Source organism: Belonocnema kinseyi, chromosome 10 (genome assembly GCF_010883055.1).
Source record: "Belonocnema kinseyi isolate 2016_QV_RU_SX_M_011 chromosome 10, B_treatae_v1, whole genome shotgun sequence".
Lineage (NCBI taxonomy): Eukaryota > Metazoa > Arthropoda > Insecta > Hymenoptera > Cynipidae > Belonocnema > Belonocnema kinseyi.
In genome coordinates, this window is record NC_046666.1 from 36,305,848 (window position 1) to 36,327,657 (window position 21,810).

The window sequence follows — 21,810 nt, forward strand, 5'->3', positions numbered from 1 at the left end:
AAGAATTTTTAATGAAAAATTTAATATTTGATATTATTTCAACCAAAAAAGAATTAAATTTGAAATCAATCACAGTTGAATTGACCCAAATTCAAATAGACTACTATTGATTTCAGTAAAATTTGGAGGGAATTTAGAGAAATTCAAAGAAAATTAAGAGAATTTAACGAAATTCAATTAAAAAATCTATTCAAATTTATAAATCAATTAAGTGAATTGAAGACAATTTAAAAATTTAAAAAAATCTTGAACCGAGTAATTTTGAAATGAGTTTTGCGAAAATTAAAGTGAAGTCCAAATAATTGGATAAAATCTCCAAGTATTTAAAGTGGATTTTAAATAGTTCAAGATAAATTAAAAAAAAAGATTTCGAAAATAAAAAAAAACCCATTGACTCAAGTAGAATTAATTAAATTCGGAAGAATTTAAGTGAATTCTATCTTTTTTTATGAGGATGAGAATTGAAGAGGGAGAGAGATGAAAAATCCAGGAATTTTGAAAATAAATTTTTTCCTTTTTTTCTATTCTATTTCTTTCTTTTTGAGGAAGAGAATTGAAAGGACGGAGAATAAAAAAGACGGAGTCCAGAAATATTGAAAATGAAGTTTTTTTCATTCCTTTTCTTTTTTTATGAGAATTGAAGAGAGAGAGAGAGAGAGAGAGAGTCGGGGTGAAATCCTGAAATTTAGAAAATAAATTTCTTCCTTTTTTCTTTATTTCTTTGTTTATGTGCAATAGAATTAAAAAGAGGGAGATAAAGAGAGAGAAAATTAGGGGAAAGTCCAGGAGTTTTGAAAATAAAGTGTTTTTTCTTCCTTTTTCTTTTTTTTAGGATAAGAATTGAAAAGAGAGAGAGAATCAGGGAAAAGTCCAGGAATATTGAAAATTAAGTTTTTCCTTGTTTTCTTTTCTCCTTTTCTTTTTTATTTTTCTTCGTTCCCTCTTCCTTTCATTTTTCAATTCTCATCTCCTTTATTCTAGCGTTTAATTAGCTTTTAGGAAATAAAAAGAAAATATCCTTCTGGATGAAAGAGCCGCTTCATTGGATTAAACAGAGAATCACATTGACGTATCCGTTCATGGAAAGGCATATGAGTAAGACCGAACCAAAGAACGCCTTACGTAATTATTCTCGTGTGACTTGGTCGTTCAAGCAAACTGCAAAGAGTGGGCGCGCCGACAGGCCGATTCAAATACTTACTAATTTACAACTTACTTTCAAATATGGCTAGAGTAGCAAGACCTATTTAATTCACTTCAAAAGTTCAAATCTTCACCTTAGAATATAATTTTTATTTTCTGATAAGTAATTATGTTTTACACAATTCAGATTGGACCTCATTCTAGAAATTGTAAATAGTAAAATGTAAAATTAGTAAAAAATGAATAAAAATGTAAAACTGTAAAATCCAATAGATAATAACGCATTTTATTTTTAATACAATTATTTCTGTATGTATAGACTTCGAAGCTTTAAATCCTCTTAAAAGAGGGGAAAGTGTGATTTTTAACGAAAATAGAGAAATAATAGGGGAATAAATTTTTTTATCTAGATACTATTTTTCTAAGATTTCAAGTCGAAATTTTCAACAGAAAAAGTTTGCTTTTTAACAAAAAAAGGCCAATGTTTTAGAGAATAATTAACTTTTAAACCGGCAAAGATGATGTGTGAAAAAAAGTTCGTTATCAACAAAGAATGATTAATTTTCAGGTAAATAGTTGGACTTTCAATCCTAAAAAATAATTTTTATTCAAACAGTTTCATTTACAACTAAATAGTTAAATTTCTCAACGAAGTGTGGAAATTTCAAGCCGACACAATAAATTTTCGTTAAAACATTTCAATTTTTATTCAGAAAATATAAATTTTCAAAAACAATAACAAAACAACTACTTTTCTAAAAAATAAATCAATTTTGAACTAAAGAGATGAATCTTCAAATAAAAAAAAAAGTTAACCAAAGGATTTTAACTTTCAATCAAGTTGTTTAATTTTCAACCAAAAAGATGAATTTTCAAAAAAAGAGATAGTTTTTAGTCGTGAAATAAAATCAACGAAATTTTCGAATTTTTATGCGAAAGACGAATTTTTAACAAAAATCTTAAATTTTTAAATCAAATAGTTAAAGTTCCAACCTAGAAAGGTGAATGATGAAAGCAAAAAGAACAAATTTTCAAGAAAGGAGTTGAATTTGAAAACAAGACGAACTTTCAGTCAAGGAATAAAAATCAATCAAATTGAAAAAGATGGATTTTCTGAAGAAGAAAAATTAATTTTCGACCAAAAAGTAAATTTTCAACAAAATAGCTAACTGTCAACGGAATAGTAAATGTTTTAACAAAAAATATGAATTTTTAAAGAAAAATAGAAATAACTTTCAAGAAAATAGTTAAATTATCAACTGAAAAAATGATTTTTTAACAAAGTAGGTTAATTTTCAATCGACTGGTTGAATTTTCAACAAAAATATGAATAAAAAAAATACATGCATTCTTAACTAAAAAGGATCAATTTAATTTAAAATAAAAGTGGAATAGTAAAATTTTCATTCTTAAAAATTAATTTTCACCCAAACAAAAGCTTACGGTCAGGCCAAAGCTGCAATTTTTTTACGAAATTGTTTAATTCTCAACGAAATTAAATTAATTTTCTACAAAAAACCTGTTTTTTTCAATACAAGATATGAATTTTTATGTTAAAAAAGACCAAATTTGCCATTGAAAAAGATTTTTTAATTGAGGAAGAAACAACATATAAAATAAATTGTCAAATTTTCAAGCCAAATAGTGAATTTTGTACAAAAAACTTGAATCTTTTTCTTTACAAAGTAGTTTAATTTTAACCAATGAATGTATTTTAACCAAAAAGTTACTTTTCCCTCGTATAGTTCAATTTTCATAAAATGAATTTTCTTTTAACATTATTAAAATTGGCCTTTTTTCCTGAAAAATGAAAACATCTGAATTATTTTTCTTTCTTAAATCACAAATATTCTTGGTTGAAAATTAATTTCTTTCTGGAGAAATTATACCTTTTTTAGTTTTTGATTTAAAAAAGAAATATCTTTTTTTTTTTGTAAATAACAACTTTGACACTCTCCATTGATAATTTGTCCTTTAAGGCTCAAAATTGAAATCCTTGTTTTAAGGTTTAACTACTTACTTTAAAGTTCATTTTCTGGTAAAAAATTTATTATTTTAATTGAAAATTCGTTTTCTTTTTGGCAAAAAATTAATTCATTCAACTGAGAATTGAACTATTTTGTTGAAAATTCAACTTCTTGTTTTTTTGTTAAAAATTCGTATTCTCGGGTTAAGAATTGAACTGTTCTGTAAAAAAGTCCCTGTTTTGGCTTAAAAACTGAAACATTTGGTCGAGGATTCAACAATTTGGTACACATTTAATATAGAAAAAATTTAATTCTTTCATAATAAACCTGCAATTACTTGATTGAAAATTAATCCGCTCTAAATATTCCGCTATTTTGTTGGAAATTCGATTTTTGGTTTAATTGAACCGTTTCTTATATTATTTAAGCGAATGAGTGAAAAAGTCCTAAAGTATTTTTTGAGAAAAAGTAAAGAAAATTTAATATTTACACTCAACGAATTTATTTTTAGTAACCTTGTTAATTTTGTTATTATTATGACTATCTTTATTTGGAACCCTCCTTTTTAGAGTAAATTATTTTGTTTCTTTTTTCATATTTGAATAAAGGTTTGTTTAAAAAAATACACATAAGGTTTCGAATACAATAGCTTGAGCGATGCTCTTTGGATAACAAAGGGTAAAAGAAAGGACCTGTATTATGGAGATTGTACATTGAATAATTCACTGTCGACAGCCCTGCATCGCCCCCCCCCCTTTCTCTATCTCTCTCTTTCTCTCTCGCGAAACTTCATTATGTAAGATTTGCTCTCCTCCCTTCTCTCTTATCGACGTCGATAAGCTCTCAAGAATTGCGCTCCCACGTTCACCGCACGTCAAGTTAAACACATAATTTATTGCCAAATTAATTCGAAATTTATAGGTCATTGAAAGAAACGGTACATTTTTATACAATAAATTCAACGAGATTACTTTCAAATCTTATTCTCTCCATTGGCACTCGTGTAAAATCCTTGTGAACTTCGCGTATTTGATTTCGGATTTTAAAAGATTTACCACTAAATGCTCAATATACAATCTTAAGAGACTTAATTATAATCCAAAGTGGTTTTAATTTTTAGCTAAGAAAAAAATTCTTTCTTAGCTCTGCTGGGATTCGAACCCAGGTCTTACAGATTTCCGGTTTGGCGCTCCTGCCCACTAAGCTGTAGGAGGGAATAGGAATGACAACTTTTTTTGCAGACTCTCAGAAGAGAACGGCGAATCCCTTTCTAGGCTTGTAAGAATTTATATTTCAAATCTTATTGAATAATTAAATTATAATATTATTGCATTAATTTTTTTTTACTACGCTAGTTAAGAATAAATATAACATCAAAATTCAATCATTCAACAAGATTCGAAACATAAATTCTTACAGAGTACCAGGCCGGCAATATATGAGACCTGAGTTCGAATCCTAGCGGAGCTGGCGAGGAATTTTTTCCTAGCTAAAATTTAATACATACTGCTTTAGACTATTTAGATCAAAAACTGTCATTCAATTGACAAATGATAAAAAAAGTGACACAAAAAAGACCTATTAACTTCGGTTCTTTAAATTAAATAAAAAATGTTATAATATTAAAAAATCGAATAGATCAAAACACCCTGGAGTTTTCTAACCTAAATTCTTTAATCATTCTTTTTATAGTTCCAAAATTTATTATTTGGTTGGAAATTAAATTATTTTTTCGGAAATTTAACAATTTTAATATAATGTCATCCTTGTTGGTTAAAGATTCAACTATTTTGTTAGAAAATCCTCTATTTGCCTTCGGAAATTCAACAATTACATTACGCTTTTTTTCAAAATTTATCTCTTATTTAGAATTTTCATATTTTATAGTTGAAAATGAAACTGACTAGTAAGACATTAATCTGTTTCAGCAGAAAATTAATTTTTTTTTTCAAATTTTATATTTTCGGATTACAAATTCCACTTTTTCGTATGAAATTTGTGTTTTCGTTCAAAAAATCGGTCGAAATTTAAACTACATTGCTAAAAATTCATTTGTTTAGTTAAATATTCATGATTTTAGTAAAAAATCATGTCTTTGAATGAAAATCGAACTAATTTTTTAAATTTTCGTTTTATGTTGTTGTTAAAAATAGATTTTTCAACTGGAAATTCAATTATTTAATTTAAAATTGACATTTATTATTGCAAATTTATATTTTTAAACTGCAAATTCAACTTTTTATAGAAAATTCGTCTTTGTGGCACGGAATTAAATTATTTGGTAGTAATGTTACCATTTTAATGAAGATTATTTCTTGGTTAAGCATGAATAGTTTATTTGAAATTTTAACAATACCATTTTTTGTATAAAGTTACTATTTTTTAGTCGAAAAATCGAATATTTTTTGAAAATGTGTATCTTTAGGTTGAAAATTAATCTTATTTTTGCAACATGCAGCTATTTAAAAAAGTATTTATTTTGCTGAAAATTAGCACTTTTTTATAAAGTTAATCTTGCTTGAAAATTCAATTATTTGTATAAAAATGTATATATTTTGATGAAAATTAGCCTTTTGTATTAGAAAATTAATCTCCTACAAAGAAAATTTAAACATTTGGTTAAAAATTTAAGTCTTTTGTTGAGAATTCTTCTTTTCAGAAGAGAATTAATTTTCTTGTTCAAAAATTAGTCTTATTGGTTGAAAATTAAATTTTTTGTCTAAAGGTTAAACTACTTTTCAAACCATTTATTTTTTTAAGAATCATAGGTTTAATCAAAAATTCATAATTTTAGTTCAACATTCATAAATTTATTAGACATTTCATCTCTACGATTATAAATTTAATCAACATATAGAAAATTAATTTTTTCACACCAAACAATAGTTTTTTTAACTAAAATTACAACTGTTTGTTGAAAATAGTATTTTTTGCAAATTTTCCAAATTTATGCCTTTTTTGGTTGAAAATTAATATTCTGGGTAGAAAACTCGAATATTAGGTTAAGAATTCAAGTGTTGTGTTGAGAATTTTTCTTTTTATTAATAAATTAATTTTTATGCTAGAAAATTTATCTATTTAAAAAATGCAAGCAATCTTTTGATAATTTATTTTTCTTTTTGGTAGAGAACTAATACTGATTGACAGTTCAACTATGTGTTCAAAAATGTATATATTTTGTTAAGAATTCTTTTTTTTTTAGTATAAAATTCATCATCTTGGTTGAAAATTCATCTTTTTTGGTTGAAAATTAATCTTTTTGGTTGAAAATTCCTTTATTTGAATAAAGATGTACGGTTTTTTCGGTACACAATTTTTCTTTTAAAATTAATCGTTATGTTCAAAATTGTATGCCTTTTCTGGTTGAAAATTAATCTTCTTGGATGAAAATTCTGACATTAAAAAAAAAGAGTTTAGAGTTTTATTTTTTGTACAAAATTAACGTTGGCAAAAAATTTAACTATTTGGTCAAAAATGCACACATTTTTTTAAGGATTCCCTTTTTTTAGAAAATTAATTTACGCATGACCACTACATAAACTGTTTAATTTTGTAAATTTTACACTAAGAAAAATGGATAATTCATGATCTCTATATTTTTAAATTGTACACAGCTATCTAGAATAAATAGAAAAATCTGAATATTTTTATTATTAATCCCCGGATTATAAAACTTAATATCGATATTTGGTGAATTAATGTTTATAAAGTGCTGTCCTAAATTTGAAAATCCAAGATATGAAAAACTGTGGATATTGTGGAAACTTCTCTTTATTTCTATAAAATACTAACGAACCTGAATTAAAAAAAAATTCTGCGAAGGCCATCTCATTACTCTATTTTCCAAGACTGTTTGAAGCATAAGGTGCTTTTCTGAATGCAAACATGCACATTGAAGAGTGACGAAAGTAGAGCTGCTTTGAAAGAAGATTGTATTTAGCCGGAGGTAACTGGTAGTTTGGAGGAGAAAACTGAAAACATTCATGGCACCTTTGCCTTGACACAATTCGAGAATGTAAGCCTTCTTAATTTAATTCGTGTGGTAATTACATAACCCAAACGCGATCGCTGGATTTGTCAACCCAGGCGATCGGGAATACATCTGCAGCAATTATTCGCTAATTGTATTATCATATAAGAAAATTTTCAAAAATAATAGATTGATTCTTTATTCTTAGGGAATGGCGAAAAGATAACGAAGGTGAAAAATCGAGAAAAAAAATAAGAAGAGGTTACAGAGTCTATCTCAATATTGCATAGAAAGACAAAGGGTTCTGGCATTTATAATCATGCGCGAGTGTTATTGACTTGTGTTGCGTCAGTTCGAGTTCAGCTTTTATTGCTTTCTTGGTAATTTCAATTCACTGGCGAGATTTGTCCACTTCGTTTCTTAGATCTCTTATTTATGGGAGTTCTTCTGATATTATTTAAGAGTAAAATCATTAGTTGAGCCGTTCTCTAAAAAAACTACCTGAGGCGATTTCGGTTGAAAAATTTCGATTTAGAAATTGCAAAGAAAAATTTGTAAATGTGTTTTTGAAAACCAAAATATACATGTTTTAGATTGAGCAAACAATTTTTAAATCATAACATCCGTTTTTGAATGTTCGGCAATTGTGTGCCAAAACCGATATAAATAAAGTTGGGCAATAAGGACAAATTAAATTTTGCTGTATTTAAAATTAAAATAAGCTTTGCAGGGTTAAAACTTTAATTTAAAAATTCTCAGGTTTTTGCACACCATTTTTTATTCCCTAAACAATAAAACTAAAATATAAGTATTTTAATCTTTTAATATTTAAAATTTTTTATCTTTTATAAACAGAATCAAACAATATTTCAGACACAAAACAAAAATTTTCACATTTACTGATTTATTTTAATAGTTGATATTTCAAACAACAAAGATAAAATTTAATTAAAAATAATTAACTTTGCAACCAAAAAGACAAATCTTCTGTACAAAAATTTAATTTTCAACAAGAATATATGAATTTTCAGCGATAAAAAATAATTTTCAACAAAATAGTTAAGTTCCAACAAAGAGATAAACCTATATTAAAAAAAATTTCAACAAAGTAGTTCATTTTTTTACCCATGCAGTTGAATTATCAAACAAAATAGTCGAATCCTCAAGCAAAGAAAATTAATTTTGAAAGAAATAGTTAAATTTTGAACCTTGAAAAATGAAATTTTTACTAAAATAGATACATTTTTAAATCGAAGACAAATTTTCAAAAAATATATTTAAATTTGTATACCAAAAAGATTTTAGTTTGACTTTTCAACATCACAATATGAGTTTCGAAAAATAAGTATAAAGTTTCTATAAAGATACTTCAGTTTTTAGCCCCGAACAGACAAATTTTCATCGAAACATTTGAATTTCCATCTAAGAAAAATAATTTTTAATTAAATAGTTGAATTGTCAACAAAAAAGGCAATCGAATTTTCAACCAAGAAAAATAATTTTCTACCAAAAATATGTGTTTTCAACGAAATTTTTCATGAATTTTTAACTAAAAAGAATTTTTTTATCAAAAAGATCAATTTTAACCAAATACTTGAATAGTTAAATTATTGTTAAAAAAATTAAAAAATTTCAAAAAGACATTTAATTGTTGAACTAAACAAGATTTAAAAAATGATAAAACGAATAGATGAATTTTTAACAACAAGATAAACTATCAATAACATAGTCGAATAGTTAAATTTTCAGTTATAAAAATTAATTTTTACAAAAAAATTATTATTTTCATCAACGTTGTTCAATTTTCTACCAATTTTCATCGAAAAAGTTGAATATGTAATGCAGACAAATTCTTTAGTCAAAACAGAAAAAAATTGCCACCGATTGTTGAACTTTGAATCCCAACAGGAAGAATTTTCAGAAAACAGTTGAATTATCTTCCCTAAAGGGGAATTTTAAACAAAATAGTTAAATTTTGAACTTAAAAAGAATGGCTTTCGAATAAATCATTGAATTTTAATTAAATAATTAAATTTTTAACCAAATAATAACATTTTTAATTAAGAAAAAAATGCTTTTTCAACCAAGGAGACTAATTTTAACCTAAAATGATAAAAAATTGATGATTGCATTACAAAATGATAAAAAATAAAAAAATTAAATGATAAAAAATTCATTAAAAAAAAGAAAGAGTTCAATCCCCAACAATTTAGTTGTATATTTACGAAAAGAGTTCACCTTTCAACTAATTATTAATAAATTTCCGATAAAATATATTAACATTAAATTAAGAAGCTTAATTTTCAACCAAGGAGCTGAGTTTTTAACTAAATTGATGATAAAATTATAACAAATAAAATAAATTTTCAACAGAAGAGTTCAAATCTGAAAAAATTAGTGAATTTTCAATAAAAGAATTCAACTTTGAAACAAGCAGTTGAATTTTTATTTATAAATATTAATCTTTGACCCGAATAGATACATTTATAGTCAAAAATTTAAATTTTTTACATAAAAAAACGAATATTTACTTCTGGAAATTATTACTTTATCTTTCTAAAAGTCTTTCTATATTTTAACATTTGAATTTTGAAATTTTTTAATTCCAGGATTGGGACAAAAATTTTAATTTTCCTATATGGGGCCATAAATTTCCTTGGCTCTAAAAGTGGTCGTTTTTTTCCCTACAGAAAGTGTTTTTTTTTTTATTTACGTAATTCCAAAGAAAGTTTTGTTGGAACTTTATAACTTTTAGTTTAAAAAATGTACTACAATTCTTCCAAAGGAATTTGCAATTCAAATAAAAAATCCAAAATCTGCACAAAAACTTTTCTGATCGTTTTGATCCAATTGCGGGTTCAAATAACATTTTGAAAATATTAATTAATTGTGTATCATGTTTTAAAAACGATTGGAATCTTAAATTGTAAATTAACAGAAAAATTTTAAGCTGGACTTATAAACTGTACATATTAAAATTCTGTTACTTTTGAAAATGAGCCCAGCTTCCAGCTTCGGGAATTGAACCCGCGTCAGCATGGCTACCAATACCAGTCTTGAAACACAAGACAATTAGAATACCATATGAGCCACGATGACTCCCTAAATTTCAAAAAACTGTTTTTCAGAAGCTACTAATAACTTTGAAGCAATCTTAAAATGCAATTTCATGCACTAACTGATAATTTCTTTAAAAATAAAAAATTTCGTGTCGAAATATGACAAGTTCTCCCATAAAGTGTTTCTTTAACGATGAGTTCGACGGCCGGATGGACCTTTGCCAAATTGAAAACCCCTCTTGGTCTCCCACGAAAATTTTCTTTTTCCGCAGGACGTGCTCGCAAATTCTAAAGAGAGAAGATCAAGGACGTGGATCGAAAAGTTCGTGTGATTCGCAAAAAGAACGAGTCGAAGACGTGTCAAGGCCACGATCACTGGGCGAGGTCGCGAAAGCCCAAGGGGAGAGGAAAGGTCCGGATAAAAGTAGTACTTGAGTACGGCGAACGAATAAAGTCGTTTGCCATTCCAATCTCCATCTAGATATCTTCAGACAAAAAGAAATAGATTAATTCCCTCTTCAATGTTTCCCCAAACCATTAAGAATTTTAGAAAAATTAGGGAGTAAAATTTCAAATTCAAGTGTAAAATATTAAACGTACTAAATAGGGTGATTTTTCGCGAAAAAGGGGAAAGATTAACCAATAATTATTATTCAAAATTGTGAAATTATAATTTTTACACTTTGAACAGAAAAAATAATCATTTAATAAGAAATGTTCCATTTTTAAATATTGTTTAACTCATAAAATCACTACTACAACATTTGTGTTCTTTGGATTGAAATGTTTATTTATGAAATTCTCATGTTGAATTCAACTGTTGAAATCTGAAGAAAATTTAAATTTTGAAACCTCAATTTTCAATCATTTCTAATTTTCTTCAATTCTCAACAGATGAAAACTAACTTCTCTTCAATTTTCAACTGTTTGAAAATGCAATCATGAAAAGTCAATCATCAATTTTTACAAATATAATATTTAACTGTTAAAAAGGCAATGATCAACTTTGATCAATTTTCAACAGTCAATAATCATTCAATTTTCAAGAGTGGAATTTTCTACTGCTGATTTGTCAATTATTTAATTTTCTTTACTTTTTATCAATTGAAAATTCAAATGTGAAAAATTAAATGTTTAATTTTTTTAAATAAAATAATTGAATTTTCAAATTTTGATCATTTGAAAACATAGAAAATTAAATTTACAATTGTTAAAAATTCAACTTTTGAAAATTGTTTTCTGCTGCTGATAATTCAATTATTAATTTTTTTAATTTTTGCCAGTCAAGATTTAAAATTGTACTAGTTTTCCATAGTTAACGTACAATTTATTTGAAGTTTTGACAGATGAAAATTTAATTATCAATTTCTTCAATTTTCAAACAATAAATTTTCATTTTTCCTAAATTTAAAACCATTGAATTTTCAAATGTGAAAAATGAAGGACAATTCAATTGACAACGGTTCAAAACTCAATTTTTTAATTTAATTTAATTGTTTAATTTTAATTGTTGAAAATTCAATGATCAATTTTCTCCAATTTTCAACCGTTAAATATTCAATTTTCATCAGTTTTCAGCAATTAAATTATTAGTTTTATTCAATAAAAAATTTGATTTTCAACTACTGAAAACTAAACTAACAATTTTTATTTATTTTCAACCGTTGAATTTTCTGCTGCTGACAATTCAATTAATAATTTTCTTCACTGTCTAATAATTTAAAATGATCTTATGCCGATTTTCAACAGTCTGATATTCAATTTTCTTTTATTTTAAACAATTTAATTCCGAGTTTTCTTCAATAAAAGAATTAAATTTTCAAATGTTGAAAATGGAAGAAAATCGAATTTTCAACTGTTGGAAATTAATAATTGAATTTTCGACAGCTGAAAATTCAATTTTCCTCAATTTTAAACGATATAATCTTCAAATGTTCAAAATTCAATGATCAATTTCCTTGAATTTTCCACAGTTGAAAATATAATCTTTAATTTCGGTAATAGAAATTTCAACTATTGAAAACTAAATGATAAATTTTCTTCAATTTAAAAATTTAGCAGTTGAAAATTAAATTTGATCCGACTCTCAAAAGTTAAATATTCAATATTTAATTTTTTTAAGTTTCAACAATTGAATTTTCATCTGTTGTAAATTTAATTATCAGTTTTCGTTAATTTTCAACAGCAATAAATTCATTTTAAGTTATATCAATTTTCAGCAAACAAATTAATTTTCAACCAAATACTTCAATTTTTGGTTAAAATAGTTGAATTTTCTATCTAAAACGACGAATTTTCAATAAAAAAGTGGAATTTTTAAGGAAAAAAATGTTTTTTAACAGAATTTTCAAATTTTCAAAGGAATAATAAAATGAGCTTTAACTTCCGTCTATCAAAAATTCTCTGACTCTTTCAGATTTTCTCTGCCATTTCCCTGACTTTCCCGACAAGTTTAAAATTCCCTGAATTTCGAAAATTGCCTGATATAAAGCAACTAGGATTATGTATAATATAAAGAAATATATTTATATATTTCGACGCATTACCCAATATATTTTTCGATAGATTATACTAACACAACCTAGGACAGATTTTAATAGTCATACTATCTAATTTTTGAAATATCAACTCTAATTTTTTTCTTAGGTGATTTAACACCTTTTTATGTAATTGATGAAAATAAATATTCCTAAGGATATATTGCATTGTGATGTATACATGAAAAGGAGATTCGAAGGTATCAGAAAGGTTATGCAAGATTTTACAAGATTTTGTACGATTGCATAAAAGATGTTTTGTATAAAGTTAACGATAATTGAATTTGTACCAACTATTGAATTAATTTGGTATTACATAATTTTTATATCTTTATGACATTCTAAAAAGTACATAATTATTTATAAGTTATTTCCAGTATGGTTTCCCCAATTTATAATCACGAGTATAAAAAAAGCGATAGAAACACTTTTCAACTCGATAATTTCAACGCTAAAACGAGGTTTATTTTTAGACTCAGATTAAAGAACTATCTCGGATAAAAGAAGGCTACTCGTTCTCTTTAAAAGAAAACAGCCTGAAAGAGCTAAACTATAAACTGGTTTTATCAAATTAGCGTTAGAGTGAAATAATGAATAAATAGTAAATATGTTCATTGCCAAGATAATTAATTAAACGCATGACAAACAAATTAAACAATTTCAGACGTAATATTTGTGTTATCTAGTACACAGCCCGATTATGCAATCTACAAGTCGTATTCCGGAAAATCTAGTATTTGTTGCCCGCGCAATGCACTCTGAAAATACGACTCCAAGATGCCACGTTAGGTGAACCTTGTTTGAAAATCACCTTAAATGGTTGAATAGACAGATGGTTGTACACAGGTGCAACATGGCGTGATAGATATCAGTCCCGTTAAATCATATGCTGATTGCAGCAATAATAAACTCGTAAACAAAATTCCAATTTTACACAATAAATATTATTTATTACAATAGGAGATTATTAGGTATTATACGACAGAAGAAATTTCTAATTTCCTTGAAGTAGCCCAAATTACTCTATAAAGTTGTTTTGCAAACGATAGATTTAAAAGTTGAGGAATAAGATAGTCCAGTATAAAATTCACTCCAGGTTTGAATTCAACTTTAGGAAAGACCTTTTCTTTTAAAATTTATAGTTAATTAAAATCGGCTGAGTCCAAACCTAGTAGAGATACTCCCCTTTCAAATTTACATAATCTAAGCCAGACACCAATTCAGCCAACATGCTACCAAGAAATTACCTAACATTTCCAGACTTGATAACGTAGGACCGGCTAAATTTCATTGATCACAATGAACACTTTATTTGGATCTTAAATAAAAAACTTTAAGGAGAAACATTTCTTTCGTGAGTTCTTTGTCTTCGAGTGCAAGAGCCGCGAGTTCTCGAGTTCGGAATAGTTGTTAGATCTCCGCTCGAGTCTCCGTGGTTAGTTATATAAGAACCGCTCAGACTGGCCGTGAACTTACTACCATCGTCCGAACGCAGCTGTGTCCTTTTCTCTTCGCTTGGACTGGTGCACTCAATCGAAAACAAGAAAATCGTACCCGACTAGCGTCCATGATACCGGTAACTTTCTCGTTTCCCGAGAAGAGACAACTACAAATTCTTCCAGATGATAACCTCTCTTCACAAATGGTCTGGTGTTTTAAAAGAAAAATGAAATCGGAATTACAAGAAAAATGGAAAGAAAATTGCACCAGTAAGGTCACACAAAAGGAAATAACACCAAAGAGACATCCTAAAGGAAAGGATACCTTAGAGGAAAAACGCCCTAAATGAAAGAACACAAAACCACCTTGCAGAAGAAACTTGAGAAATAATGAGGGAAAGACTTTTTTCAGGATTCAAGTTCAACGGCAGCAAGTGTTCAAAGGTTATAAAAAGTTAATTCAAAGACGAATTGTCACTCTAAGAGCCAGAATAGCCAAACAAGTGTGAGAGGATTGTGTACTAGACGGTCCTTTCCTTCCCTGCTTTATTAATAGTAGCACAATGATTATCAGGTGGTATCTCGACTCGAACGTACATCAACCTCTCTCTGCAATTATCTAGGCGTAACAAAAACCAACCTCTTCTGAAGAGATCAAAAGGCTTTAGCTACCTGATTCCAAGTAATATAAATTGTTGCAAAATTGTCATCATGTTTATAAACTAGATCATTGAAGCAATACCGCATTCTATTTGTATGGGTTATCATTATCAGGAATTAGATAAATAACTGATTTTTGATAAGATGCATTTAAAAATATCTTCCTGATTTTGGTTAAAGGAGATTGGGAAAGGTAAGGGATTTCTCATTTTTGTGGTTTCTACCTGCCAGACAGTGTCATTCGGGATTGGAGATTAGATCGAAAAACCAATGTCTGGGAACGCACCAGGAACGCCCAGAACAGGGTGATTAAAATCCAGGCTGTATAATAGAAAAGAATAAAGCAAAAACATAAAATGAAGGGAAGCGAAAGAGAAGTCAGGAACCCTCCTCAAGGGCTCGCCTCTCCCTGGCATAAAATCTCAGACTTAAACGATTCCCAAGGAAGAAAGAGTTTGTTTACCTCCAGACTCTTCAAGGCTATGCGTGCTGTAGAAGCCCAACCTGCCTCAATATTTAAAATTTAAAAAAAACAGCTTATCATTTTCCTTTAAATTACACAGCAAGATTTCATGCTTCCGATATACAACCTAATGAGGAAATCAATACTTTCAATGAAATCGTTCCTGATAAGGAAATTAAATGGACGTTAATTACCTCTTATTTTTTCCCTGTGGTGTAGATAAAGGATATCCTCTAGTCTAAAATCAACAAACCAGGAATCAATAAAAGAAGATTTAAAAATGATCGAAGATAGTTTTTTAAGATTGGATGATGTAAGGTGTGAAATGATAATCTACTGCAATTCATTGAAACAATTCTGATGAGGATATTAACAACAACCAATGGGAGGACTCTTTTTACATAAGCTTGGCTGTCTTCCCTGATTGGTTGATAGTCACATCCATAACTGAAACAATCGCTCCCATGATTGGTCGCGTTTACATTCGTTACGCAATTCACAGAGGACACGAGCTTTGTATATTAATCGTGCCACTAACTGCATATGTACTATTTGCTATTTAAACTTCCCACTTATTCATTACGCAATGTTTTCTTATCGATACTACAAATGAAATGGTTTCATAACAACGTTATAGATTGTATAAATTTAGAGAAAAATAAGGTGCTATTGACTACATTTCAGTTTTCCTGTGGGTCAATCAATTCGTCAAGAGACATCCAAATTAACTAAGATTTTATCCTGGTCTGATTGGGACATTCCATAGCTACTTAGATTATGGAAGGATTAGGAAGATTGATTATGTATCAAGTTCATCAGTTCTTGGTAAAAATATGTATACTGGAAGTTGTGTTGATTATTAAAGGATGACACAAGAGATCACCGGAAATTCTAAACGTTTATTTTAATTTCCGAATATCCTCTTGGAAATTACAGTTCTACCTAAAAATTTTTTTTCGAACCAGCCCCTTCGATAGTAGATGCTAACACTCACCAAGGTGGACAGCAAGGTTGTATCTCTCAAGTGCTTGACCCATGCGACCCTCCCCTAAGAGAAGGTCGCCCTCGTGTCTCGCCCTACTGGCTTCTGCTTCCCTTGGCCACCACTTTTCAACAAGCCTCTGCACTAGCACATTAGTTTCCCCCACTTCATCAACTTTCTGTCCGCACACGCGACAATTTTTGGCGGGCTCGAGACAGTTTTTGCAGAAGGTATGACCACAGTTAGTTGTGATTGGTTGGTACAAGGTCCCTTCGCAAAATGGACATGCGAATGAATCATTCGTCCTTCTCCTTGACCCTAGAGACGACTCACCAAGGTCTTCCAAAAGGGACCCGACAAGATGTCGAAGCCTCTCTAAGGGAACATTTCCCAAAGCCAGGCATCTCGAGTAGATGTCAATTGAGTCTCTTAACCTACCACATCTCGCGAGGGAATCCCCGTAGCCAAAGAGGACGTCAAAACTTGGAGCCTGTTGCTTTAGGCACCTTTCATACATTTCCACAGCCAAACAATAGTTTCTAGAGGCGAAGGCCTCCTTTGCCAATTCCGTCATCTTAAACTTAGGAGATTCTTCCTATCTAGTCAATTTACAGGGGTTGGTTTTTATATAATCCCCGCGGTAAAATCCGCTCGCTGCTGATTTTAGGATGTTAAATCCGCTATACATTTTCAGGAGTCGGAATTCATAATTAGTGTTAGGAGTGCATCCTTAGAATTAATAGCGACTCCTTGTTGTAGTTAGTTTTCTTAGTACTATAAATACAACCCCGAACACTTCTTCAGAGAACCAAACACTATCTTAATCCTTGTCACTTTTTCAAACCTCTGCATGTCATTGACCACTTTTACCAAAAATATAAGAATCAAATCACTGACACATCACACACTTCAGGGACTAATAGTTAGGGATTATTATTGAGTAGTTTGCAGATTATATTTCAAGGTCTTTTTGATAGTTTATCTATTATTGTTTAGGGTAATTCTTTGAATTTCCCTTTAGGATTTTTGTTCGTGGATTTTGTTATATTTCTAGACCTGTTTGACAGATCCACCACGCGGTTCAAACGGCACACGAGGACTGGCGTACGTTCACTCCACAATAGCGGTTGCCCGTGGTCTAGCGTCTCCCTCCCAGCTGTCACCGACTTCGCGCGCAGCGTGGCTGTCAGTGGCGTTAAAAACCCACCCGGTGACTACAGCGCCGTTGTCCCTGAAGCTTCCAAACCTAACCCAACTAGTCCGAAAGGGAGATCAGAGATGACAACAAGAAGACGCTCTTCACCGGCCAAACCACAACCCCCAAACTAATGATCCCTAATGTTTCTCATCCAGTCATTTTATGTTATTACCTCTTCATGATTATCTAGATAAAATCCACACAAAAATCTAGAATTTCTCCTTTTGGACATACATAGGGATCATCATCCCTTAGCCTTCTAGAATGATTCTTAAATTGGGGATAGGGAGATATGATATTCTTTGATGTTAAGTTAAAGCTAATGATTTTTGAATCCTGGTGTTTTGATCATTTGGTTGGCTCTTGTTTTCTTGTCTTATTCAGTTTGTTGTAAAGATATGTTAGGTAACTTTTGGCTCCAAGGGTCGGTTTAGAATGCACGTCAAGGGACACTTGTTGTCACTGTTGTTGTTGGTGACGTAACTGGTTTCTGGATCTTTGCAGGTATTGCGATTGCCTTGATTATTGTTTTATTTGAGGTATTGAAACAGGAGGTATAGAGGGGTAGGTAGCGGTGGTTTTTTTGTTCTTTAGCACACATAAACAACGAGAAATGCCTGACGCGAGTCGCGAAAGCTTACATAAAAGCGGTCGAGGCGCGTCACACCGTGGCGGGAGCTCGGCGAGTTCCGATTGGATCAATTATTCTGCGAGGAGCCTCGCTCTGGGCTCTGGGTAGTCTTACGCATGAGCAGAATTACACTATACGAGGTATCGCTTGGAGAGTGTAGTTTCCTCGATATTACAACTGTGTATGAATGACATTATGTTGTTACCTGAAATGTGATCTTAGGATGTTTATGAATATTTTGAAATTCTGATAAAGTACACTAAATTGCTATTTGCTCAATTTTTGGAAAAAGCGAGGAAGTTGAGGAGCGTCTACTGAATCTTCCTTTTTTGTAGTTCATTTAAATTAATGTATTCATCATGATTCTACTAATAAAAGAATGTTTGCCTTTGCAAATTATTTTGTAAAGAATAGCTTTGTTTAAACTTTTTTTTTTGTTTTTTTAATAAAAATGACTACATATTATCTGAAATACAAAAAACATACAATGACTTTGCAAGATAATACGCGGAACGCGCTAACAAATCCCAGTTTCGTAACTCGTCCTTCGAATTGATAATTGTCCGATTAATATTGTAATTTAATTACCCGCAATTCTTATCGTTTCACGTGATTCTATGTATGTCACGAAAAAATATTTAAATTCTAAGGGAAATCTATTTTTGAAGAGCATTTTAGAGAAGATACAATTTCCAAGAAGAAAATTTTTTTAGATGACTTGTATTCAACTCCATGTTTTTAATAAGCTATGGATATTCTCGAATATCGTCACTCACTAAAGAGAGATTCTATTTTTAGCTGTAAATTGAATTATAAAAATATAAAAACAAACATTTTTCTCTCGATTAAACAGGATTTACATCTGAAGAGGTTATTAGCCGGCATTAGGTGATGTCATCAGTCATCATGCAAGGAGACTCGACACGATTTGAGACCAAAATAACCTTTAAATGCCGTAATTAATAATCTCTTTTTTATCCAATCAAACAAAACAGTTTTCTTCTAACAATAAATACATTCTTTTCTTATCAACAATCAAAAACTCAATAATAACTTTGATAAGTGATTTGTTTTGCAGAAATAATGCTCAGATTAATCCTTCATTTAAAAATCGCGAGAATTGAATTAATCTTCCTGAATGAATTAAGTACATTGTTGCAGCTGCATATCACTCTGTTTGTTCATTGCATTGGAATTGCTCCTTAATGAAAGGAAATTATGTGAGTGAAGTAAGTAAAAATTCTGAAAAGCATGAATATTTACAAAGAAAATTTATTTTGTGGAAGATACTATCTTTTTTAGCAACTATTTTTTTCATTTTACTTCGTGTTTTTAGTGAAACATACTTCCTATCTTATAAGTTTCAAGTTCACCTTAGACTGAAGGTGAAAAACTTCGTCAAATTTAAAGAATAAATTCTCTAATCTTCGCCTACATGCGTATTTATCTGTCAAGCGTTATGTAAGATATTTGTGTCGCTCGAGGAGTCACCTTTGCCAATCGCAAAACAAATTGTTAATCATCGAAATACGACGTATCTTGGGTTATGTAAAACGTTTACGTAGAAAAGCTATATGTATATACTTACATCCATTTACAATTTGTTTTAATAACTTTGTCATGATTTACCATTTCCAAGGAAGAAAGCCGCATCTGGGTTAATGTATTCCCTGGAATGACTTCTTGTAAATACAATGGTCGAATGTTCAGCATCTCAATTTAGTTCGATTAGCGGCAAAATATTAAAGCAGATATTTCACTGCAATTTTGTAAAATATAAGAAAATAAGCGCTTCACTGAAGTTTCTATTTTCAGTATGAACGCGAAACTTAATTTTCAAAATTCACTGAATTTTCCCTAATTTTTTTCTTTCTTATTTTTTATTTTCTTTGATCATTATCATGTAAAGACCAAAATTCTAATATCTTAACCTTGTTAGTACATAATCTTTTATAAATAACAAAAATTAGAAATTAAAAAAATTTCAAAAGTGAGCAGAATGACTAGATTCTAACACAAAATTAGACTAAGAGTCACTAATATACATTTAAAATGTGACTAATGTTATTTTTTATTTTTTTAAAATTAATAAAATTAAAAATGAAGAAAAATTTAGAATTAAGTTTATGAAACTTTATGACCAATAAAAAGATTGAAACGAATTAAGAACAACTCAAAAACATAAACAAATTCTTTTAATTCGGTAAATTTGAAATGAGTTTAGCAAAATTTAGCGGAATTCAAAAAAATTCTATAAAATGCCTAAAAATTAAAAGTGGGTTTAAAAGACTTGAGGATAAATTAAAAGAAAACTAGAAAAGTTCTATGGAATTAAGTAGAATTTAGTAAACTTAGTGAATTTTTAAAGAATTCAAATGAATTGCAACAAATATTTAACAATATTTTCTAATCTTTAAAGCCCTACCAAATCCCTCACTTCTCGTAAATAAATTCTTTAAAATCCATTATAACATTATAATATACCGTGAAATTGTATGAAATCCGATAATATTTTCTCAAATCCTGAAAAAATTATTAAAATAAAGTGACAAATTTAAAATTCCTTAAAATCAATAAAATTGTCAAAAAAAATTATTAAGTTTCTTCGAATATTTAAAAATTTTTTAAGCCTCTTATAGATCCTGTAAAATAGTTTCACATTTTCCGAAATTCTTCACAACGGAGCGACTGAAAAATTCTAAAATATTTGATTATTGTATTTGAATAAATAAATAACATTTATAAACAAATTTCAGTTATTTAATTTCAGCAATTTTTTAGTTCGGATATTTTATAGTTCAGCAATTTTCTGTGCGGAATATTCAAATTTGAAAATTTCACATTCTATGGAATTTCATTTTTCTGGATTTTCCAGACAACCATTTACAATCGCATAAAAACAGGCGACGACTAAAAAATCCCAAAAAATTAAATTCCCGAATCAAAAAATTCCCAATTTATAAAATGTTCTAAATTATAAAAATTCCGGAACAATATATAACATTTTTTTCATAAATATTATTTATTAAAAATACAGTAATAAAATATTTGTATCGAAGAATTTTTTTAATGTTTAAAGTTTCTAAAATCATTGTTTGCGTTCAAAATAATAATAATTCTATGAAAATTATATTTACAAAAATTCAAAAACGTCTGAATAATGGTAATAATAAGAATTTATTAAATGTAAGTTAATAATACAAATAATAGAAAGAAAGCAACAATAATTTTTTATTAGCAAAAAATGTTTAAAACTACTATTCTCTAAAAAGTTACTTGTCTAGACAAATTTTCTGTGATCAGAACTATGGCAAATTTCTTAAAATACTCGAAACTATTTGAATTTCTTTCAAATATTTTAAGATTCTCTAAAATATTTTTAATTTTTGAAAAAAAAATTTGGTAATGTCTTGAAAATGTTATAACCTCTTAGAAATTACTTTTAATTTATAAAATACCCTGAAATCTTTCAAATCTTTTCGAATTACTTCAATTTATTAAAATTTGCTAAAGATACCCTGAACTATTTTAAATCCTGTAAAATCTTTCAAAATTCCTTTAAATTTTTTAAAGCTTTTGAAAATTCTTTGGAATAAAAAAAAATATCATTAAATCTTTTAAGTTGTTTTTCAAATCAATGGAAATTTTTAAAGCTCTTGATATGTCCTAGCAATCTTCGAAATACCCTAAAAGGAATCAAATCAATTAGAATCTCTTAAAATGATTGAAATCTATTACAAATTCCTTGAAATCCATTGAAA

The 21,810-nt window shown here is 28.7% G+C and overlaps 1 protein-coding gene across 1 annotated transcript in view; it reads right to left on the reverse strand.

The window, feature by feature from the left end:
- LOC117182289 (LON peptidase N-terminal domain and RING finger protein 3) overlaps positions 1–17,326 on the reverse strand; it is an 87,343-nt gene extending 70,017 nt beyond the window's left edge. The window contains exon 1 of the mRNA XM_033375416.1: positions 16,233–17,326. Coding sequence (XP_033231307.1) covers positions 16,233–16,794 — 562 coding nt within the window. The 5' untranslated portion in view covers positions 16,795–17,326. The remainder of the gene's footprint in view (positions 1–16,232) is intronic.
- Between the last annotated feature and the right edge of the window lie 4,484 nt (positions 17,327–21,810).